Source organism: Delphinus delphis, chromosome 19 (genome assembly GCF_949987515.2).
Source record: "Delphinus delphis chromosome 19, mDelDel1.2, whole genome shotgun sequence".
NCBI classification, from domain to species: Eukaryota; Metazoa; Chordata; class Mammalia; order Artiodactyla; family Delphinidae; genus Delphinus; species Delphinus delphis.
Genome location: NC_082701.1, coordinates 26,162,134 through 26,184,023, shown reverse-complemented (window position 1 = coordinate 26,184,023; position 21,890 = coordinate 26,162,134). Strand labels below are relative to the sequence as shown.

Below are 21,890 nucleotides of genomic sequence, written 5' to 3'. Positions count from 1 at the left end.
GGATTTAAATGCAGGTTCCACTACATCCTGGCCACATGGTCTTGACAATTAACCTATGTTTCTTCATCAAGAGTTAGAGGCTCAGCATTCTCAACTCAGGGCTGTCCTAAGGATAAGGACATAATGTAGGGGAAATATCTAAAACTGAAAAATATATCAAATAAAATATTTTCCTTCTCCTTTAAATGTTTCCTTACTCTCGGTTGGGTTTGAAACTCCTAAAAGTAAGAGGCTATTCTTTACAACCTCTATGGAGCATTTGGTGCCAAGAAAAGAACCACGATCTAGTTGTCACTCCTTTGGGCATCATCCTCCAGACTGGGGGCCCAATAGGCTCTCTGCTACTTTACTAAGTCCTGAGATGATTCGTTTGGGGGGCATGCTAGCTCTCCATTCCTTGTGCCCTGCTCAGAGGGTCCCAGGAGTAGGTGATGTTCAGACTACGTGAGTGGCATTATCCAAGTTTCAGAGTGTGTGTGGCAGACCACAGGAAGCTTGGTTGGAGTCCTGGAGTGAGGTGAGATGGGGGTTGGAGCCAATCAGAGGGAAGAGGGAGACGTGCCCTTGGAGGAGAGAATAGGGGATGGAAACAGTGATGAGGAAGTAGAGAAGCAAATATAGACAGACAATGATAGCTGGAGTTTCAGCTGTGGAGTGGATGGTAGCTGGATTGAAATATGGAGTCAAGGCATAGGTGTGTGACAAGGGGGGGGATCCAGTAGTAAGGGAGACGTCTACGGTACTGGAGATAATAACTAGAGAAGTCTTTCATTAGAAAAGAAGAATGTTAGTGGAGGGGTTGGACTTAAATAGGAGTAGCGAGCATTTTTTTCCCATTGTTACTGGGGATAAAGCAGAGTAAATGGATACACATATATGGGGATAGAAGAGGAGGACATTTTTGCAAACGTGCAGTTCTTTTCCTAATGAAGGATAGATGAGATAGACGGTGAGACCTGAATGGTGGAAGTTGGAGTGAGAGGTAGATGAGATGGGGAGCTGAAGAAAGATAAGTGGAAATCTTGGTTGTTGGGAGAGTGAATTTTCTGGGGGAAGTGTGGTTAGATTTCCAGGCAGTGTTGAGTGCCTGGGCTGGTCTCAGGGAAAAGGCTGAGGAAGAAACAGAGGACATGAATGGTGATGGATGATGAAAAAGAGAGAGGGTCCATAGATTGGGGTTAAATACTTGTTGGAGGTAGAGGTACTAATGTCAGTGAACTAGAAATCTTACATAGAAATAATGACTCAGGTTTGATAATGCTACAGAAATCATTTTATTAAGAAGAAAGATAATTTTGAAAGCAGTCACCCCGTGAGTCCTCAATTGCCACAATTCAACACTTAAACCAAGTTATTTTAGATCCACATCCTGTGATCCTGGGGTCGGTAAGAAAGCACAGCTCTTAGAATAAAGATGACGTTTGGGAACAGTTACTGAAGGAGGCCAAGGTTCAATTATCATCCAAACGGATAGTGAAGTCCTCCTCCTAAAATACAAAGGTAATTATGTCACTTTCCGGAAATTCCTGCTCTTTGCTACCAACCAGCTTTCTCCACAAGTCACCCAGACTTCAGTGAGCAGAGGGGCAGCCGGGGTCCCTTCTGGGCTGGCAAAGGCCAGCAGGGACTCATCCTCCCCTTAAGCAGCTCTCTATCTTATACTCACGGCTCGAACAGCGCGTTGACAAGAGTGTCCACAACCATGGCTGCAGCATTTTTGTCCCAGGGGACAGGATTCATCCCCTGAGCACATTTCAACACAAGCTCCAATCACTCCTGGTGCCAGCTGTGGACAAGTTCCAGGTCTCTGTTCAGCTGAAAAACAAAACAGTCTTGCCAGAACCCAGGCTGGCTCTGTAGAAGGGAGTGGGACCCAGTGCTGAGAGCGAGCGAGCTGAAGTGTCTCACTCCCTGATGGACCTTTAGCCTCTTCCCTTCTGGATGCCCCCAATCTTTCCCCCTTCTAAACCTTGGAGGCACACAGTACTGTTTTGTGTGTGGGAAAACACACTGATGACCAGCAGCTGCAGCATCCTGGGAGAAGAGGAGAGAGCTTTGCCAGTAACCCCCTCCTTTTTGTTCCAGCTGAAACTAGATAATTAAATCCCAGATCACAAACAGAAACAACTTCTCACCAATTCTATGTGCCTTCAGGCGCCAATGAACACTGAGTCCCACAGTGTGAAAATCAGACTGGGTACTAACACCACCACCAGCCTTACTTCTAGTATAGGGCTCTGATGACTGCATTTGCAAAGAAATAGTAGATAAAAGACAAAAGACCAGGTTTCAAGTTTTTTGTTTTTGTTTTTGTTTTGTTTAAAGGGAGTTCCCTGCTGGTCCAGTGGTTAGGACGTGGCGCTTTCACTGCTGTGACCCGGGTTCCATCCCTGGTCAGGGAACTAAGATCCCCAATCCAGTATCTAGTGCTACTCAAAATGGGTCCCCTGACCCAGCAGAATCAGCATCCCCTGGGAGCTTGTTAGAAATTCAGATTCTTGGGCCCCACCCCAGACCTACTGAAACAGAAACTCTAGGGTTGGGGCACAACAATCTGGATTTAACAAGCCTTCCCCCGGTCATTCATTTAAAAATATATATTTATTATTTATTTATTTTTGGCTGCATTGGGTCTTAGTTGCGGCACATGGGATCGTTCGTTGCGGTGCCTGGGCTTCTCTCTAGCTGTGGTGTGTGGGCTCCGTAGTTGTGGCGCGCAGGCTTAGTTGCCCCGTGACATGTGGGATCTTAGTTCCCCGACCAGGGATCGAACCGGTGTCCCCTGCATTGCAAGATGGATTCTCAACCACTGGACCACCAAGGAAGTACCCCTCACAAGGTCATTCTTATGTGTGTTGATATGGGAGAACCCCTGCTGTATATCACCCCCCAAAACAGTCTACCCTATTGAGTTAGGGTAGACTGACTAACATGGAAAATGCAGGCTGGATATCACTCTTGTGAATCAAGTGAAATGGTGGTTGACAATTCTCTATTCCATGTTGGGCAGAGATCTCCTTCATCTGTGGGATTTCCTTACATACACCTCTGTCTCCCCCCGACCCCAAAACATCTAAGTGTGGTCCTTGATCCTGAGACCATGTAGAGGTGTGTTAGCGAGCTGTTCCCTGGATGATACACCCAGTCTTAACTCTATAGCCTCCCTAGTTCCCAGACCACTTTGGTTTTTGTTTGTTTTTTTGGCTGTGCCATGCAGCAAGTGGGATCTTAGTTCTCCAACCAGGGATCGAACCTGGGCCCCCTGCACTGGAAGCTTGCAGTCTTAACCGCTGGACCACCAGGGAAGTCACTCCCAGGCCACTTTGATGCACCCACCAAACTTACAGCAGCGAAGATCAATCCTAGGCTTGAAGGATCAATCCTAGGGAGTTGAAGGTTCTGTGGGGAAAGAGTACCAGCCAGCCATGGCTGGCAAGAATCCGCCTGGGCAGACGTACATGCCGGTGGACTGAATGAATGGACCTGTGTGTTTCACACCGGTGTGGACGTGTGTTTGGGTGTGAGAGATCAGCTAACTTGTTCATAACCGTGTTCTTTCCAGACCTTGTTGAAGAATAATTTGGTACCTTAACGTTATTTCATTTCTGTTTTAAGAGTATTTCCAGCTTTTTCAAGTTTACAAATACTTCTAAAGCAAGATATTATTAATCTGTCTTCATGGTCTTCTAGACTTGGAAGAATTCTATTCTTTTCTAATTCTCCCAGAGGTTAGTAGCGGCCCCAGTATAGCCGCCTCCTCTCTCTCTGTGCAGCTGGCCTAAGAGCCATTGTCCTGGCAGGGCTAAGCATTCAGTTAGTCAGGGACATGGACAGCTGGGCTTGCAGCGCTTACCTGGGTTTCCTAAGGGTATGCAGACACGGCTACATCCGTTGTTGACACACCAGCTCCCTACAGCGCAGTCCCAGGGTCCTCGGCATTCCTGCACACAATCTACTCCTAGAAAAAATTCAGCTGAAAACTGTTAAGCCTGACAGGATAACAGGGGAGGGCTGTGAGAAGGTTTGTTTGTTTAACCTTTTATCCAATTCAAAAAATATAGACAAGCTATCTACCTATTTTGCACTATATGAAAAGTAGTATGTTTTTATTTTTAAAACAAAAAATACTCAACTATATTAAGTAAAAAGGAAGTTTCTCTTTCCCTCAACCCAACCAGCCCATTTCCCAGGAGATATCTACTATTTCCTGTAGCTCCTTCTGGAATCTTCTCTTGGCTTTTACAAATGTAAGTACAAACACATCAATAACACAGATATATACATACACAATGCGAGTAGATGTTTGTCTGTTAAATTACAAATATGTGGAGTGAGGCTATAGCTTTTTTGGTGTTGAAAGGTGTCTTCATGAGGCAATATAGCAATCTATATCAAAAGCTTTCAAATGTAATTTGGCCATTCTACTTTTAGGAATTTATGCTAAGAAACATGATTTAGCTCAAGGACATTTATCTTGTCCTTGTTATTAAAAAGTAACTCAAAATGATAATTATCTAATTCTGTAATAGTAGAAGAAGGCATGGAAAGAAGGCAAATCATACTGGAAAACAACGAAGCTTTTTAAAATGTGTGATAGAATTGTGTTTATTGATCAGGGATGGGCTGCAACACCATATTTGTAAAAATCATATATCCTGGATTTTTGTTTGTTTGTTTATATCTCTGTTACTATGAGATCTTTAAGGACGAAGACTTCTCCTTAACTAGCTCCCAGCACTCAGCACAGTTCCAGACATGCAGTAACCACAAAACAAACATTTATTCCTTGTTAAAGCTGAAAAAATACATCTGTGTGTGTATGAAACATGGAAGCTTTTATTTTAAAGGTTAACGTGGTTATCTGGGTAATGGGATAATTTATGGATAATAAATTATCCAGTGGATAATTATTATCCATTGGATAATTTATCTTTTTAATTAGTAGTATTTCTGAGTTTTTTTTACAATGAACATTATTAGTTGTGTAACAAAATAAAAGAAGAAGTTTCTGTGCTCAAAAAGTCAGGACACACAGGTCTGTGACATGCTTTTCCCTCTGGAAGGACAAGCCTGAAAGCAGAGACCCTGGAAATTTACCGTCTAAGGAAGGGAAGTCTGGGCAGAGCTAAGTACACAGTCTCTGTGTTGTGCAGGGTTTGGGGACCTGGGCAGGGCTGTGTGCTCTTATATCCTGGGTCCTGGACTGAAGAGCAGACTCGACTACATCCCCTCTTGATACATTGTTCTCCAGCTCCACAGTCCCAGTCTCCTCGGCAGTGCTCCATACAGATTTCTAACATCAGAAAAGGCTCAGTGAGTTGGTGGAAATGTAAATTGGTACAGCTGCTGTGGAGAACAGTGTGGAGGTTCCTCAAAAAACTAAAAATAGAACTACCACACGACCCAGCAATCCCACTACTGGGCATATATCGGGAGAAAAACATGGTCCGAAATGATACATGTACCCCAATGTTCATTGCAGCACTGTTTATAATACCCAAGACATGGAAGCAACCTAAACGTCCATCGACAGAGGAATGGATAAAGAAGATGTGGCACATATATACAATGGAATATTACTCAGCCATTAAAAACAGTGAAATGCCATTTGCAGCAACATGGATGGACATAGAGGTTGTCATACTGAGTGAAGTAAGTCAGACAGAGAAAGACAAATATCGTATGATATTGCTTTTATGTGGAATCTAAAAAGAAATGATACAAATAAACGTATTTACAAAACAGAAATGGACTCACAGACTTAGAGAATGAATTTATGGTTACCAGTGGGGGAAGGGTGGAGGGAAGGGATAGTTAGGGAATTTGGGATTGACATGTACACACTGCTATATTTAAAAAGGAAAACCAACAAGGACCTACTGTATAGCACAGGGAACTCTGCTCAATATTATGTAGAAACCTAAATGGGAAAAGAATATGAAAAAGAATAGATACATGTATATGTATAACTGAATCACTTTGCTGTACATCTGAAACTAACACAACATTGTTAATCACCTATACTCCAATATAAAATAAAAAATTAAAGAAAAAAGAAAAAGAATAAAAGCCTCAGTGAACACAAAGAAGCCTTAGGTATGGGTATCTGGAAGCTACCATACACATGGCGGAGATTAGGCAATGGACCCACTTATACATGGCATATATCACACAGTGTAATGGAGAATGAAACAGGACATATAAAAATAAGTATATATTAGCATATTCATAGAGGACATTGAAATAATGTTTACCCAACAATCAATGGTGATTATTCAAAGGGGATAGAACTGTAGGCAGATTTAGCCCTTTTTGTTTAGTCTATGACATTTTAATTTTGGCAAGAAATGTGTAACTTTAACAAACAAAGGAACATACATTAAGAAAATAAAGAAAATTCAGAGAAATGAGCTTCAGCTTTTTGGCCAAAGCTGTTGATGAGCAGAAAAACAGAAGGATTTTCATACTCACAGAGCAATTCCTATGTGTGACAGTTGCACACACAAGAAAGAGTTGTTGAGCCATAATGTATCGTTCCCATTTAAGAAATGAGGAACTAGGAGCTCAGAGAACATAAATGACTCGCCCACGGTTGGGGCTTGTGAGCGGTGGTTCTGGGGTTGGAACCCGGGAGGACCTGGCCCCAAAGTCCATATTGAATCAATACCTTCTCTGTGATTCCCCAACAGACACATATGCCCTCGTGGCTTCTTGGATTGGTTCTGCTGGGGCCTCATATGCCTGAGGGTCCAATGTGTCTTTTGGGAGGCACAATGACTTTTTTGGGGGGTGGGGGAGGTTAATGGTCAGCCTTCAGGGTAGGAACCCATAAACACTTGAGGAACAGGGCTTCCCTGGTGGTCCAGTGGTTAAGACTCTGCGCTTCCAATGCAGGGGGCCTGGGTTCGATCTCTGCTCAGGGAACTAGATCCCTCATGCCACAGTTAAGAGTTTGCATGCCACAACTAAAGATCCCGTGTGCCACATCGAAGACACAACGCAGCCAAATTAATTAAGTAATTTAAAACAAACAAACACTTGAGGAACTATGCTCATCCCTGACCTCCCAGGCATCTGTTGCAGACCGGTGTAACCTTTTCCATGCTGACCACCACTGCACCTACAAAGATGGCTTTCCTCTCCTAGGTGTACAGGGTGGCATTCTACCTACATGGTTCCCAGTTCAGGCCTCTCTCACCAAGGAAATGGTGCTGGTTCTCAGCCTCCCAAACCTTGGTGCCTCCTGAGGTCTCTTGCTGTTTGTGACACCATCACAGATGCACTGCCAGCAGCCAACACCAGGGGTTTCCAGTGGCTCAAGTCCACCACGTGGCTAACTCTATTGCCTCCTCTTCCCTTCCTTGGGATTAGAGGGATGAAGGTACCACATACTTAGAAAGGTAGAGGAGTAATTGATCAAAGGCTCATTGAGCAAAAGCCACCTTGTGTCACTGAAGCTGTGAAACCGAGTGACGTGAAGAAACCATTAAAGTCTCCGGATCCAGGATGAAGTCCCTCTGTCATTCTGACTGCAGCAGAAGCACAGCCTGGTGTTTTCCTTGGCAGTGAAGCTGAGGGTGTGCTTGCAAGGTGCTCATTGTAACCAGTGGCCTTTTGGTTCAAAAGAATGTCTCCTCTTTAAGTGACCTGACTGATTTTGCTACTTGTGATTTTAGTCACCTATCAGTATCAAGACCTTAATTATCACCAACTTACATATAAAGAAACCATATTGGGCAGGAAAAAATTCAGCCTGAGGGAGCAAAGGTTTGGTCTGGGGCACTGCCTGAGGGCAAATTTGGGGAACAATTGGGGGTGTAACTTGTTAGAGGACTTCTCAAATTTTCTTCTTATCCAGCTGTGCAGAGAATTGAGCAGAAACTGTTGCTAGGAAGATTGCGGGGTGGGGGGATGGTGCCCTGAAAGAGTGAGGCAAATTAAAGAGAATGTGCAACCAAAGCCTTTTCAGGGGATGGGGACTGGGGCCACCCTGCTGTGTGCCCCAGAAGCAGAGAGCAAGAGAAGGAAGTGTCAAATCCCAGCAGCCTGCAGGGAAACTGACACCATTGATCAACAGTGAGACTGACATCCCTGTGGCTTTGGGAAACCAAGCTAATGTAGGCACCAGCTCACCCCCAGTGAGTCTGGCTGGGAGTCCTTGGGTTGGGGCTCTGGTCAGAGGTCCCCAGACCTGATGGGAGGAGAGTTCAGGCCCTAGGTTTCCAGCTCCTGGCTCCTGTCTTGAGGACGGTATAACCCCTGCATGCACTTATTCTCTGGTCTGGTGGGACTGTTTCGTGAATGAGTTCATCTCCTGTAAGATTTCCAGAGCTTTCACGTTAAAGGAAGAAAAGAACAAATAATCTCTGCAACAACTCTGCCAGTTGAGCCAGTGCACAAACACCGGCTTCCTGTAGCATCTATTTCTTCTCCAGGATAGATTCCTCATTTGAAATGTGGAGTTTCTTACACAAATAATTTGAAAGTAGAGGCTGATCATATCCAACAAACTATGTGCCCAAGCTAAGAGTCTCATCTGTTCTTTTCCGATTTTCTTTTTTTTTTTTTTTTTTTTTTTTTGCGGTACGCGGGCCTCTCACTGTTGTGGCCTCTCCCGTTGCGGAGCACAGGCTCCAGACGCGCAGGCTCAGCGGCCACGGCTCACGGGCCCAGCTGCTCCGCGGCATGTGGGATCCTCCCGGACCGGGGCACGAACCCGTGTCCCCTACATTGGCAGGCGGACTCTCAACCACTGCGCCACCAGGGAAGCCCCACCTTTTCCGATTTTTATTTCATTTTTTTCTTCTGGGTGACCTGAATTAAATTAGCCAGGTTTAGGAGAAAAGAGGGCAGAGGAGGAGTGGATGCTAAGATTCTTTTTGCTTGTCCCAGCTCCCATGAGTTCTGCCACAGGGCGGCCCCATGCAATGAGTCACTGGTTTTCTGAGCACATCTGCTTCTCCAGATGTTTATACTGTGAAAAACGTGTTAAGGAAACCTAACTCAAAATAGGAGCGAGGAAACCACGAAGGAAGGGCTCTCATGCAGGTACCACTCATGGCAGCTTGCGTCCTCCAGCAGGAAAGAGGAAGATTTCCTGTTGGCCGCCGGCCAGGAGCCGCCCTCGCCTGCAGCCAATGAGAAGCTACCACCACTTCAGACTCTCACTTTCCTCCAATGAACTGCTGCACGAAACAACCCCTCCCAACTTCCTCCTGTCCTCTGTAAAAGCACGCTCTCCTTTGTTCTCCAGACTTGCCGGTGGTTTGCCACATTTTCCTTTCTCCAATTGCAACTCCTCTGCTATTCTCGAATAAACTCAATTTTGCTGGCTGAATTGCTTACCTTTTTCTTTTAAAAGGCTGACAGTACCATATACATTCATATATTTCATTTAATCCTCACACGATGTAGTAATGGAGATAACATTTTCTGGGTTTCCCTGATGAGGAAACTGGGGGTTAAAAATATTACATACATTTCCCCAGTGTCCACAGAGCAACGTTTTGAAGTAAAGTCCTAAGCCCATGTGGTGTTGCCTCCTACTTAACAGTATTTCCTGTTACTCCTTTTCCCTACCATTAATTTTTTTAAAAAATTATGTGCTAGGGTCAGGGCCAAATACATGATCTACTTTAGCACATTCAGTCCTCACCATACCCTCTGCAATAGGTGTTGACCCATGTTGCAGCAGAGGAACTCGAGGTTAAGTAACTTGCCCTAAACCCCACTTTGGTGAGCTGCAGAGGTGGGATTTGAAGGCTCCGGAGCCCTGCCCTGCACCTGCCACTTTGCCAAGCACGGAGCCGGCATCAATCTTGACTTAGCCACTCACTGGTTTTATAACCACAAGCAATTCACAGTCACTTTAACCCGAGAAACCTCAGTTTCTTCATTCAGGCATAATAAGGAGGTACAGAAAATCTAGTGAGAAAAACCAGCATTGAGGTATTGCTTAGAATAGCAACAGTAAACAAGATAACAAAACAAAATCCCACCTGAAATGTCCACTAGAAGGTGATTTACTGAGGTGATGTAGTATATTCTATATGGTGGGATACAGTAAATTAAATTTATTAAATTTAATAATTAAATATGTGAAATCAAGTAAAATGAAATATATTGTGTTGACAGTGAAAGATGCTCCCAACAAAACTTAAGTGACAAAAAAGTATTTATGGAATGGCTTTTCTGGGTTAAAAATATAATAATAGTAAATATCATTAATATTTATATAAATACAGATAATAAGTATAATGCTGCGGAAGTGTTCATTATTTTCTAGACAGTCAAAATATTATGATTATATAAGCATACCATATATATATATATATATAATGATCATACCATAATCATAGTATATACATATATACACATATATAGGCTCATCAGTAGTTTCTGAGTTTTATATAATGAGCTTCACTTGGAGAAAAAAAAAGGGAAATGATTAAAGGTCTTTTTAAGGGGTATTGATTAATGACATGCTGGGCACATGGCTCTCTCACCTGTTTTCCCCCTGTAAGGGCAAGAGTGGAGGAAGAGCCCCCAGGAACACTGATGGGTTTCTGTCCCATTTCTGATCAGCAGCACAGTTTTGGAAAGGCCAGGCAGGGCTAACCCTGGCACAGCTGGCTGGGGAATCAGGCGGGGCTCCTGGTCTTACCTCCTCTGGAGGAGCCGTGGCAGACTTTCCTACAGCCCTTCTGCGTGCACCATTTCCTGGCTCCGCAGTTCCAGTTTTTCCAGCACCGGATCTCACAGTGGCCTGCCAGAGAAGATACATCAAAAACTTAGGGCTTCCCTGGTGGCGCAGTGGTTGAGAATCTGCCTGCTAATGCAGGGAACACGGGTCCGAGCCCTGGTCTGGGATGATCCCACATGCCGCGGAGCAACTAGGCCCATGAGCCACAACTACTGAGCCTGTGCATCTGGAGCCTGTGCTCCGCAACAAGGGAGGCCACGATAGTGAGAGGCCCGCGCACCGCAATGAAGAGTGGGCCCCGCTCGCCACAACTAGGGAAAGCCCTGGCACAGAAATGAAGACGCAACACAGCAAAAATAAATAAATAAATTTAAAAAAAAACAAAACAAACTTAAGTCTCAGGAGCAGGTACTAGGAAGGGGCTGGAGCACAGAATGAACGGAGCCCTTCCTACGAGGTAGCATCTACATTTTATCACTTTAACAAATTATGTAATTTATAAAATGTCTACTATTGCAAAAAAGTTCACAATCTGAATAGAACTTTACAGTTTAAAGAATGCTTTCACAATGTACATGATGTAATGAGATGATATTACTCCGAGATGTTGATTCAATGTATCTTTTGTTCCCAATTCTTCCTAGTTTCTGGCTGCCCATTGCCCTCCCCCGCCCACAACTCATTGAGTTAATGGCAGCCCCTGCTTCGTGGGGAGGGCACATCAGCCTGGAATAAAGGGGCCAGGGCTCGGCAGTGAGTTTCAAATTAGGCTTTGTTGAATTAGACAACAACAGGCTCTGCTAAAAGAGAAAAATTTTTCGAAATTTCAGAAGCGCCTTTTAACACACACAAGGCTTAGAGCTCTGAGCAGAGAGAAGGTGCTGGACATGATGTGAATTCTCATTCCATAGAAAAGGGGAAAGTCCTTCTGGTCAATGAGGAAGATGGGGGGAGGGAGGAGGTATAAGAAGGAAGGAAGGAGAGGGTGGGGAGGGAGAGAGAGAGGGAGGGAGGAAGAGGAGAGGAAAGGGAGAGAATATGAAAACAAATGTTCATAACCTTGACCTTTTCATTTCACTCCTAAGAAATATATTCTACAGGAAACATTTCCACCTATGGACAAAAATATAAAATCACGTTCATTACAGCAACCTGGGCAACAGCAAAAACTGTCACGCAAATAGAATGACGACCAAAAGGGAATTGGTTAAATGAATTATAGTAAACTTATTCATTAGTCATCACATAATCCAAAAAGAATGAGATGTATTTGTGTGGACATGGAAAGATGTCCACAATTTATGTTAAATTTTAAAAGATGTATGTCATGCATAATAGGATACTTTATACAAGAGAATAGGATATATTCTAATTTATGCAAATGGCCACAACAGAGGGCTTTCAATATGCCCTTTCAATATGCTTCACAGGCAGACCTGGGCTCTCCCTCATTATCTATGTGGCCACAAGAAAGTCATTTCACTGCTGTATGCCTCAGTTTCCTCATCTGTATAACAGTGATATTTGTTACTACTGTACCTCTGAGATTTAAAAGCAATAATCTCAGGACCTGCCTGGCAAACAGCAGGAGCTCAGAATGTGATGTTTCTTCCCAGAGTGACTGTGTATCTGTCAGGGAATTAGTTAGTGCATAAGGTTGGTAAATCCTTCTAGACACCACATATTGTCAAATAGTACATGCTGCTGGTTTTTCAAACACACGTGGAACCTATTGTACCCAATAAATTACAAAACAGTTTAATAGAATCACTGAGTTAACTGGATAATCAACCATCGTGTGGGTTGCCTGACATTTTTTACATAATTACATTGTCCTCATGGGGTGATTTTGAAAATATGAATCAAAACGCTTAAAGGTATTCAGGGCTGTGGGTTTGATTGAAGACTTGTTAATTGTCCTCCAAACAGAGACACAGGTGATAATAGCGGAGGGCTTGTGGCGAGGCTGGGATTCAATTGGAGATTTTTGGACTCTGGACATCCTGTTTTTTCACAGTCACATGAGGGTGATGCTCCCTTTCGATGAAGGGCACCTTCAGAAATGGGGCATTTCTGGCTCTCATGCTCCCAGGGACTTTTTCTATCATTTAGTGAGCCCTTGTTATTGTGCCAGCTCTAGGCAAGTGAGTCACATCTGTGATCTCATTTATTTGTCACAAGGTCTCTAGGAGGTAGGTCTTCGTAATCCCCATGTACAGAAACTGAGGCTCTGGGAGCTCGAGCAAATTGCACAAGACCACAGAGACAGAAAAAAGCTGACACAGAATCTGCTAAGTCTGATTCCAAGGAAAGATTTCAAAAGAAGCTTCCTCGTTACTGCTCCCAGGTCTCTGTGGCGCTAGCATTTGTGTCCACCCACGAACCAGGACAGTGATGACAGCCCCAGGAATAGCTGCTCCCATCAGAAGCCCTTCTCAGGATGGGGCTATGGGTCCTGGCTAAGGGAAGGGAGGGGAGATGTGGAGGAAGGCCAGGTAGCCGGCCAGACACGGGGAAATCCCTCTGGGACAGGACCCACTTGCTCCGGTTGGGACTTACAGGAAAAAGACAGAACCATATGCAAAGATGCTGGGTCATTTGTCCTTAGCGTTTCTGTGCCCTGAGGAAATGAATGAAGAAAGAGGCAGAAGTGGGCAAATGGTGACTCTTGAAGGGTACTTCCTGCAGGGAGGGTGTATGAAAATGTTCTGGGTTTTTTCAAGTTAAAGAGACTGGCTTTGCCATGTATCGACAGGTCATGTCACCTTTCTGAGCCCCAGTTCCCATGTCTATGAAATGAGCATGACACTACAACTTAAAAAGATGTTATGAGAAATCAAGGCATGCACACTTCCCCCTCATCCACTCTAGCCAGGGCTGCCACGTGTGGTTTTACAGGTTGTGAGCCACACAATTATGTCTGCTGACAGGATGGGTGGGACTGTAATACATCTCAACCTCATTTCTGAAGTCCTCCGCCCAGAGGGAGAGGCAACTTTTCCATAATGGATAAAGGCGTTTGTTTACCAAACTGGACTCTGTCTGGTGTAAGGGGCCTTTTTCTAGTTCTCCCAAAAGTGTCATTTGAGCTAGTGGTGGTCTCCATCCAGCCTGTCATGACTGCCTGTTTTTCGACACAGGCTGCTGCCGTAAAGATTTCTCTCACCCTCTGTAGGTTTGAGGCTATGGTTTTCCTGTCTGGAACCAAGCCACCCCTTAGTACAAATTGGGAGACAATTGTAGGCAGGAAAATCTAATGGGACTCCCTTTGCTCTGGGAATAGGGGAGATATAAACCCTGGCAGAGATGAGAGAAAGGAAAAAATCTTTCATTCATCCCTTTAAGAGAAGGGGCCTTTGGCAACCAGGGGTCTTGGTCTTTCCTGAGTCCCTGGCTGCCTCTGAGATTTTAAAGGTTAATAGAATTTGGAAGGTCCAACCCCCAGTCTGACCCTCAACCTCCAGTCCATGTCACAAGCACCTAAGGAAACCAGAGCTGCGACCTAGAGCCAGGGAGTGATGTAGCGGCCCAAGCTCCTGGGGCCAGGTTCTAAGCCTTGTACATGTCAGGCAGGACCAGACTGCAGGGTTAATGCATACGGTTAGCAAGTCCCCATGAAACCCATACATTGTCTATAAAATGATTAAGTGTTGTGCTACTCTTTTCAAATATAAGCACAGACAGCTGTAAATAATAGCATAAACTTCCATTTAGTGGCATTACTGAGTCCATTAGGCATGGTGTCCTTATGCATGTTACATACTAAAAGCTCCGTTATGTTACGTTTTAACCTTTTTAATGTTTTCAAAGGGTCCTTATGAGGCAATTTGGAAATACGTATTTAAGCCTTAGAAATAGGTGGCGCTCTGAGCTTTACTAATGACTTGTCTATGGGTCCACAGAGAGGAGACCCAAGCTCACAAAACGATCTCACAGCCAGTAAGCGGCCGAGCCTAAAGCCAAGAGAATGTCTGTCTGACTCCAGGCCCTGAAAGCTTCACCTCCACATGGTGCTAATGCTCCCTCTTGACCAAGGGAGCCTCGGGGAAGGTGTATATCTGGCACCAACCCTTCACTTGTTTCTTGGCCACCGTTTATTGAGCACTTGCTAAGTGCCAGGCACCGGGCTAAGTATTTAGCACAACCTCATTCACTCTTTAGAATGACCCTGTGAGGTACGAACTATTATCACCGTTTTAGGATGAGTAACGTGCACCCAACTCAGAGCTAGGAAAAGGAGGGGCCAGGGTTCAAATGGGGTCTGTGCGGCTTCAGATCTCCTCGTTACACTGGACGGCTGCCAAGGCTCTGTGGAGCTAGCAGCCGTGCTCTCCCACGAACCAGGACAATGATGTCAGCCCCAGGAATAGCCTTCCCCATCAGAAACCCCCACTGCCTCCTCCCGTGGCTCCCCAGGGAGGGGCTGTGAGAGTCAGGAGGGGAGTCGCAGGGGAAGTCCAGTCAGCCAGCCAGAGGTGGGGAAACCCCACTGGGACAGAGGTGGCTTGCTCCAGTTGGCTTTGCAGGGAACAGGACAAGGTGGTCTGAGCAGGATGGAGATCTAAGTGGGGAGCATGGCCACGAGAACGAGTCAGAGTGTGGCCAGTTAGCTGACACACACTTGTGGTCACTCCATACAAAGAGGTGGGGTGGGGTTTTTTCTTATAGTTTGAATGTGGATGAAAGTACAGAACCATGTGGATAACGTCCCCTCATTATTATTTCTTCGGGAGGCAGCGTGGTGTGCTGGGAAGTACTCTAGCTTTGGATGTGAAGAGATCACCTCTGCCATTTATTAACTGCCTGATATGGGATGAGCACATAATCTCTCTGAGACTCAGTTTCCAAGCACTTGAAATACGGGTAATAATATTTACTTCAAAAATGTGTAATGAACATTAAATGCAAAAGTGAGATTTACAGACATTTCCACCTCATCAGTTCTAGCCAGTACTGCTGTGTTGATTGGGTAGGTCATGCACTAGACAGTGATAGCCAGCAGATGGCGACAGGTTAGCTAACACCATAGACTTAGCTCCTGAGCCAGGCGCTCAGGCTCTGCCTTCCCTGGAGCTGGAGAAGGACAGGGATCTTTAGTGAAAGTTGGGGGCACTGTTAAGGCACTTTTTGGTGTCACTGTTTGCAGTGTGATCCAAGTGACTTAAGGAAGAGGGTGCAAAGGAAAACATAAACAAGATGAAAAGACAACCCTCAGAATGGGAGAAAATATTTGCAAATGAAGCAACTGACAAAGAATTAATCTCCAAAATTTACAAGCAGTTCATGCAGCTCAGTATCAAAAAACAAACAACCCAATCCAAAAATGGGCAGAAGACCTAAATAGACACTTCTCCAAAGAAGATATACAGACTGCCAACAAACGCATGAAAGGATGTTCAGCATCACTAATCATTAGAGAAATGCAAATCAAAACTACAATCAAAACTACCTCCCCCGCAGTCCATTGCCTTCCAATGCAGGAGGCATGGGTTCAATCCCTGGCTGGGGAACTAAGATCCCACATGCCGTGGGGTGTGGCCAAACACTTAAAAACAAAAAACAAAAAAAACTACCTCACATGGGGTGGGAGGGAGGGTGATACAAGAGGGAAGAGATATGGAGACATATGTATATGTATAACTGATTCACTTTGTTATAAGGCAGAAACTGATGCACCATTGTAAAGCAATTATACTCTAATAAAGATGTTAAAAAAAAAAAACTACCTCACACCAGTCAGAACGGCCATCATCAAAAAATCTACAAACAATAAATGCTGGAGAAGGTGTGGAGAAAATGGAACCCTCTTGCACTGTTGGTGAGAATGTAAATTGATACAGCCACTATGGAGAACAGTATGGAGCTTCCTTAAAATACTAAAAATAGAACTACCATATGACACAGCAATCCCACTACCAGGCGTATACCCTGAGAAAACCATAATTCAGAAAGAGTCAGGTACCACAATGTTCATTGCAGCACTATTTACAATAGCCAGGACATGGAAGCAACCTAAGTGTCCATCGACAGACGAATGGATAAAGAAGATGTGGCACATATATACAATGGAATATTACGCAGCCATAAAAAGAAATGAAATTGAGTTATTTGTAGTGAGGTGGATGGACCTAGAGTCTGTCATACAGAGTGAAGTAAGTCAGAAAGAGAAAAACAAATACCGTATGCTAACACATATACACAGAATCTAAAAAAAAAAAGGTTCTGAAGAACCTAGGGGCAGGACAGGAAAAAAGACGCAGACGTAGGGAATGGACTTGAGGACACAGGGAGGGGGAAGGGTAAGCTGGGACAAAGTGAGAGAGTGGCATGGACATATATACACTACCAAATATAAAATAGATAGCTAGTGGGAAGCACCCACATGGCACAGGGAGATCAGCTCAGTGCTTTGTGACCACCTAGATGGGTGGGATAGGGAGGGTGGGAGGGAGACGCAAGAGGGAGGAGATATATGTATATGTATAACTGATTCACTTTGTTATACAGCAGAAACTAACACACCATTGTAAAGCAATTATACTCCAATCAAGATGTTAAAAAAATAAAAATTAAAAATTAAAATAAAAATAGAGGGCTTCCCTGGTGGCGCAGTGGTTGAGAGTCTGCCTGCTGATGCAGGGGACATGGGTTCGTGCCCCGGTCCGGGAAGATCCCACATGCCGCGGAGCGGCTGGGCCCGTGAGCCATGGCCGCTAAGCCTGCGCATCTGGAGCCTGTGCTCCGCAAAGGGAGAGGCCACAACAGTGAGAGGCCCATGTACCGCAAAATAATAATAATAAAAATAAAAATAGAAAAAGAAAAGGAAGAGGGTGGACAGGAATCACGGTAAGGTGAGAAAAAGAAAAATATATATTTGGTTCATTCTTTAGTTTCCTCATCTGTAAAATGGACGTGAGATGAATACCTATATCTTTCATACCTAAAGTGCTCAAGATTAAACAAAATAATGTATTTTGAAAAAGATCTGGCACAGAGAATTTGCCAAATATGTGTTTTTCACTTTTTTCCCATCATGTGGGATGCCAACTTATGGCAAAGGATCTTTGAAACATTCCCTAAAAACATTTCATAAACATCTTTGAAGTTGTTTTTAAGTTGCATGTAATTTAAAATTAAAATATACCTGTAAGGCCAACTGGCCCGAGGCAGGGGAACACAATCAGATTCACAGGTTGCATCAGAACGAAATTCTCCGGACCACCCAGTTCCAGAAACTGCCCTGGAGACATTCCACACCACCCAGTTCCAGGAACTGACCTGGGGACTTTGCACTCCGCCCAGCCTTCCCGTCTTTCGAGGGGCGGGACTAACGGTCCCCCAGGATACCCGAAAAGACCACCAAATAAGGAATACCCTGCGCCCTCCCAGATTCACCACACCCCTTTCCCTTCTTCCCCTATAAAATCTTGCCCAACCCTCGCCCGGGTGCGACTTCTCTGGCTCCTTTCTCTCGGACCAGTGAACCTCGCCCGGGAGCGCTCCCTAATAAAGCTCACTTGAAGCTTTCCTCTGTTTCGCGGTGCCGTTTGTTAAGATCCGACCTTACAATACCCAGCATTTTGAAGTTTATGAAACTTTTTGACATAAACAATACATCCTCACAAACGCAAATTGGCCAAGTATCTTTGGATTTAAAAAAACATGCATGCCCTTTGAGTCAGCAATATCATTTCTAGCAATGTTTCCTAAGGAAATAATCAAGTTATAAACGGAACGATTTAGTTTCAAGGGAACCCTTTGATAGTAAAATATTAGAGAAGTTTAAAAGCCCATTGGTCAAGAAGTAGTAAACAAAATGTGGTACATTCACAGTAAAAATGCTTTGATGTCTTTGAAAAAAATAGAGTTGTAGAAATATGTCCATGCTTGTAGCAAGCTATTCACTACATATTATTGAGAGTAAAAAGAAAAGTTTAAAGGTGTTTGTTCGTGGAGTGTGATGCCATGATTATTTGGCACCATACCCCCTGAATATATTTGTGGAAGGATAACATACATGTAACCATGTTTACCTCCTAGTAATAAGATTACAGGCACATCTTGCCATCATTTTGTTCCGTAGTTCCTGACTTTTCTGTAATAAATACGTATTCCTTGTGAAAAATTAAATGAGATTCTTTTTTTTTTTAGGATTCTTATACTTGAAAATGTTGGGATAAATGTTCTGAGACCAACCTTTCCCTCAAAGGGCAAGAACAGAGGGACACCTCAGGCATTCGGGTGTGTTTCTCTGGGTGATCACACAATTGTGCAAGTTCAGGTAACACCAAGCTCTTAATTCTCCCAGGATAGGCTGGGGTGGAGAAAGTCAGGGCTCACCTTTATTAGTCTGTGGGGTGCAGATACGTGCACAGCCAACCTCCACGCATTCTTTTCCTTCTTCACAGTCCCAGTCTCCTGAACACTCATTCATACAGATCGCTGGCGAGAGGAAAGACACAGTTAGAAGCTTTGAAGTCTTACGATTAGAAAATAAATACTCTCAATGCCTTTACAATATCTTTCAAAAACCATCAGTTCCCTAGAAATAAATCTAACCAATTATGTGCAGAAAACTACACTATATTACTAAGAAAAACATTTAACTGTCTTATAAATGGAGACAGACGTCATGTTCATGGATGAAAAGATTCAGTGTTATAAAGAAACAAGTTTCCCCCCAAATTGAAATTTAATATAATCCCAGTAGAAATCGTAGAAGGATTTTTCACAAAAATGGATAAGCTGATTCTAAAAGTTTATATGTAAGTTTCCCAAACCAACAATAATCAAAATAAGGATCAAGACAATTTTAAACAAAGTTACAGGATTTCAGTGTGGTTGAATTAACTGGACTGTCCATGTGAAAAAAAGGAACTTGTCCCCTACCTTACACCACACTACAAACTCTGTTCCAAATGGGTTATAGACCAAAGTGAAAGGTAAAGCAATAAAGCTTCTAGAAGATACTATAATAGATAGCCTCATGATCTCGGGATAGGCAAATATTTCTTAAATATTACAGAAATATTGCTGACCATTAAACTAGATAGGTAGATGGAACCTCATTAAAATAAGGAACTTTTCTTCATTGAATGACACCATTAAGAGAGTGAAAAGAAAAGCTACATTGGGAGAAAATGTTTATAATACATATATACAACAAACAACTTGTATCCAGAATCCCTTACAAATCAATAGTAACAATTGATAACCTAATAGAAAAATGGGCAAGAGGATTGAACAGACACTTCACAAAGGAGAAAGTTAGAAGTTGTTACAAAAAAATAACGTCAGATTTTGGGAAGGTGGTTTTAATTGTGTAGGTTGGCATAATTTTTGAATCTTCTATAATTTCCCCTTAAAAACACACAGAGCAATCAAAATAGCAAAATTCAAAACACATAGACAACAAAACTGTGGAACAAGGTATCCCCTCAAACTCCACAATATGAGTGGATGGAAGGAGACAAACCACTGTCACCTACCACACCAGTGAGACATTTGCATCTGTGCAGAAATCCGCAGGAAGCAATGAGGTGACTGATGGAGAAGACTGGGGTCATTTTTCCCATGGGAACTTCCTGAGGAATGTACTAGAGACTGATCGCCAGCCAACCAAAGTACTGGAGAGGCATCAAAACGGGGACTAGGAAGGCCATTAGATATATACTTACAGTAGAATTCAGACTTAATAATGGTATATGGAAAGAGTCTATGAAGTAGCTATATGTTTTGACAATATACCTATTAAAAATCAGGGAGGCGGAAGGAAAGAACATAGGAAAAGCAGAGTAAGCTTGATAAGTACCTTAACATGATTAAGTGGGAATGAAAGGATATTGCTTAAAATCAGCTGCTGGGGGTAGGGGAGTGTGGAGGAAGGAAAGAAGGAAATTAGCTAATTTCATTATGACTATCACTCATAGCAGGAAACCTATAGGTAATAATAAAAAAAAAGGAGGACCAAGGGTGGTACTCTAAGGTCTTAGTTTAAGGTAACTAATAGAACAAAAAAGGAAACGCTTTCTAAATGCAAAACATATAGTAAGAGAGAGGGGAAAGGAGAGAGAGAGATTACACAAATAAAATAGATTATATAACAAAAGACTATGTATCTAACAAAGATATCTGCAACAGTAAATAAAATAACAACCAAAATGGTAGGATAAACCACACGTATCTCTTTTAGAGACACAGATCAGATCCAACCCAATCTGATAAGGGGAATGGGAATCGCAGGGTGACGGCTCATTTAGATCAAAGGAAATGCATCTGATCAAGGCTGAATCTCCACTCTGCAGTGGGGACACGGCAGCTTCCGTGCCAAACCATCCCCAGGTCTAACACTGGGCTCTGTGCCTTCTCTGCTCTCAGGGAGGATCCCCTCAGCAACCTCACCTCCGAAAGTAGGTCTCGCAGTATAGGCCACCTCCAGCCCCCTGACGATGAAAGCCACCAGAACAAAGATGGTGCCTGTCTTCATGTTGAACTTTATGTGATGCAAGGGCAGAGCCCAGCCCCATTTTATACTCTCAGTGTCACCAGAAAGGAGGGTGGGGCGGGAGGAAGAAGATCTGGAAGAGTATCAGAATATAAGCCCTCAAGGGAGTGCCCTCAGATGTTCTAGTTTCCTTGATTTCTGCTTTCTCAGATCAGGGAATGGTTTCTTGGAGACGCAGATACCTAATGGGAGAGCTCGGGAACATTTTTTAGCCCTTCATTCATTGCTTCATCACAGCTTGCCCCTGGTTTCCCTAGTGCCCTTGGGAACTGTGGTCAAAGAAAAGAATTTTCTTTGTGTAAATTAGAATTTCAGAGTGCGAGCTTACATTACGAAGCCAGGTGCTGTTTGTCAGGGCCCATCTGGGGTGTCCTGCAGGACCGGTTACACAAGGATGGTGAATGTGTGCTTTGAGTGGTTCCCAGGGCTGAGGGTGGAACCACAATGGTAGTGATGTATAAAGATCACAAGCTGGGACTTCCCTGGTGGCGCAGTGGTTAAGAATCTGCCGGCCAAGGCAGGGGACATGGGTTCGAACCCTGGTCCGGGAAGATCCCACATGCCACAGAGCAACTAAGCCCGTGCGCCACAGCTACTGAGCCTGCGCTTTAAAGCCTGTGAGCCACAACTACGGAAGCCCGTGAGCCTACATCCCGTGCTCCACAACAAGAGAAGCCACCGCCA

The 21,890-nt window shown here is 43.8% G+C and overlaps 1 protein-coding gene across 3 annotated transcripts; it reads right to left on the bottom strand.

The window, feature by feature from the left end:
- Window positions 1–1,256: 1,256 nt before the first annotated feature.
- Window positions 1,257–21,233, bottom strand: LOC132415354 (WAP four-disulfide core domain protein 3-like). Of its 3 annotated transcripts, XM_059998694.1 has the most exons (6): window positions 21,104–21,233; window positions 19,043–19,144; window positions 10,664–10,765; window positions 3,854–3,952; window positions 1,667–1,815; window positions 1,257–1,487 (listed from the first exon to the last, which is right to left on the bottom strand). In XM_059998694.1, exons 1-6 carry the CDS (start codon window positions 21,186–21,188, stop codon window positions 1,452–1,454), a joined length of 573 nt encoding a protein of 190 aa, XP_059854677.1. In that variant the 5' UTR covers window positions 21,189–21,233; the 3' UTR covers window positions 1,257–1,451. The 3 variants fall into 3 exon arrangements, with proteins under 3 accessions (XP_059854677.1, XP_059854678.1, XP_059854679.1); XM_059998695.1 differs by lacking the exon at window positions 3,854–3,952; XM_059998696.1 differs by lacking the exon at window positions 10,664–10,765.
- Window positions 21,234–21,890: the final 657 nt, after the last annotated feature.

Coding starts and splice junctions, on each gene's coding strand:
- LOC132415354 (XM_059998694.1), bottom strand. CDS start 21,188: ATGAAGACAGGCACCATCTTTGTTCTGGTGGCTTTCATCGTCAGGGGG. Junction 1,816..3,853: donor CATACCCTTAGGAAACCCAG/GTAAGCGCTGCA, acceptor TTTGTTTTTCAG/CTGAACAGAGACCTGGAACT. Junction 1,488..1,666: donor GTCAACGCGCTGTTCGAGCC/GTGAGTATAAGA, acceptor TTTGTATTTTAG/GAGGAGGACTTCACTATCCG.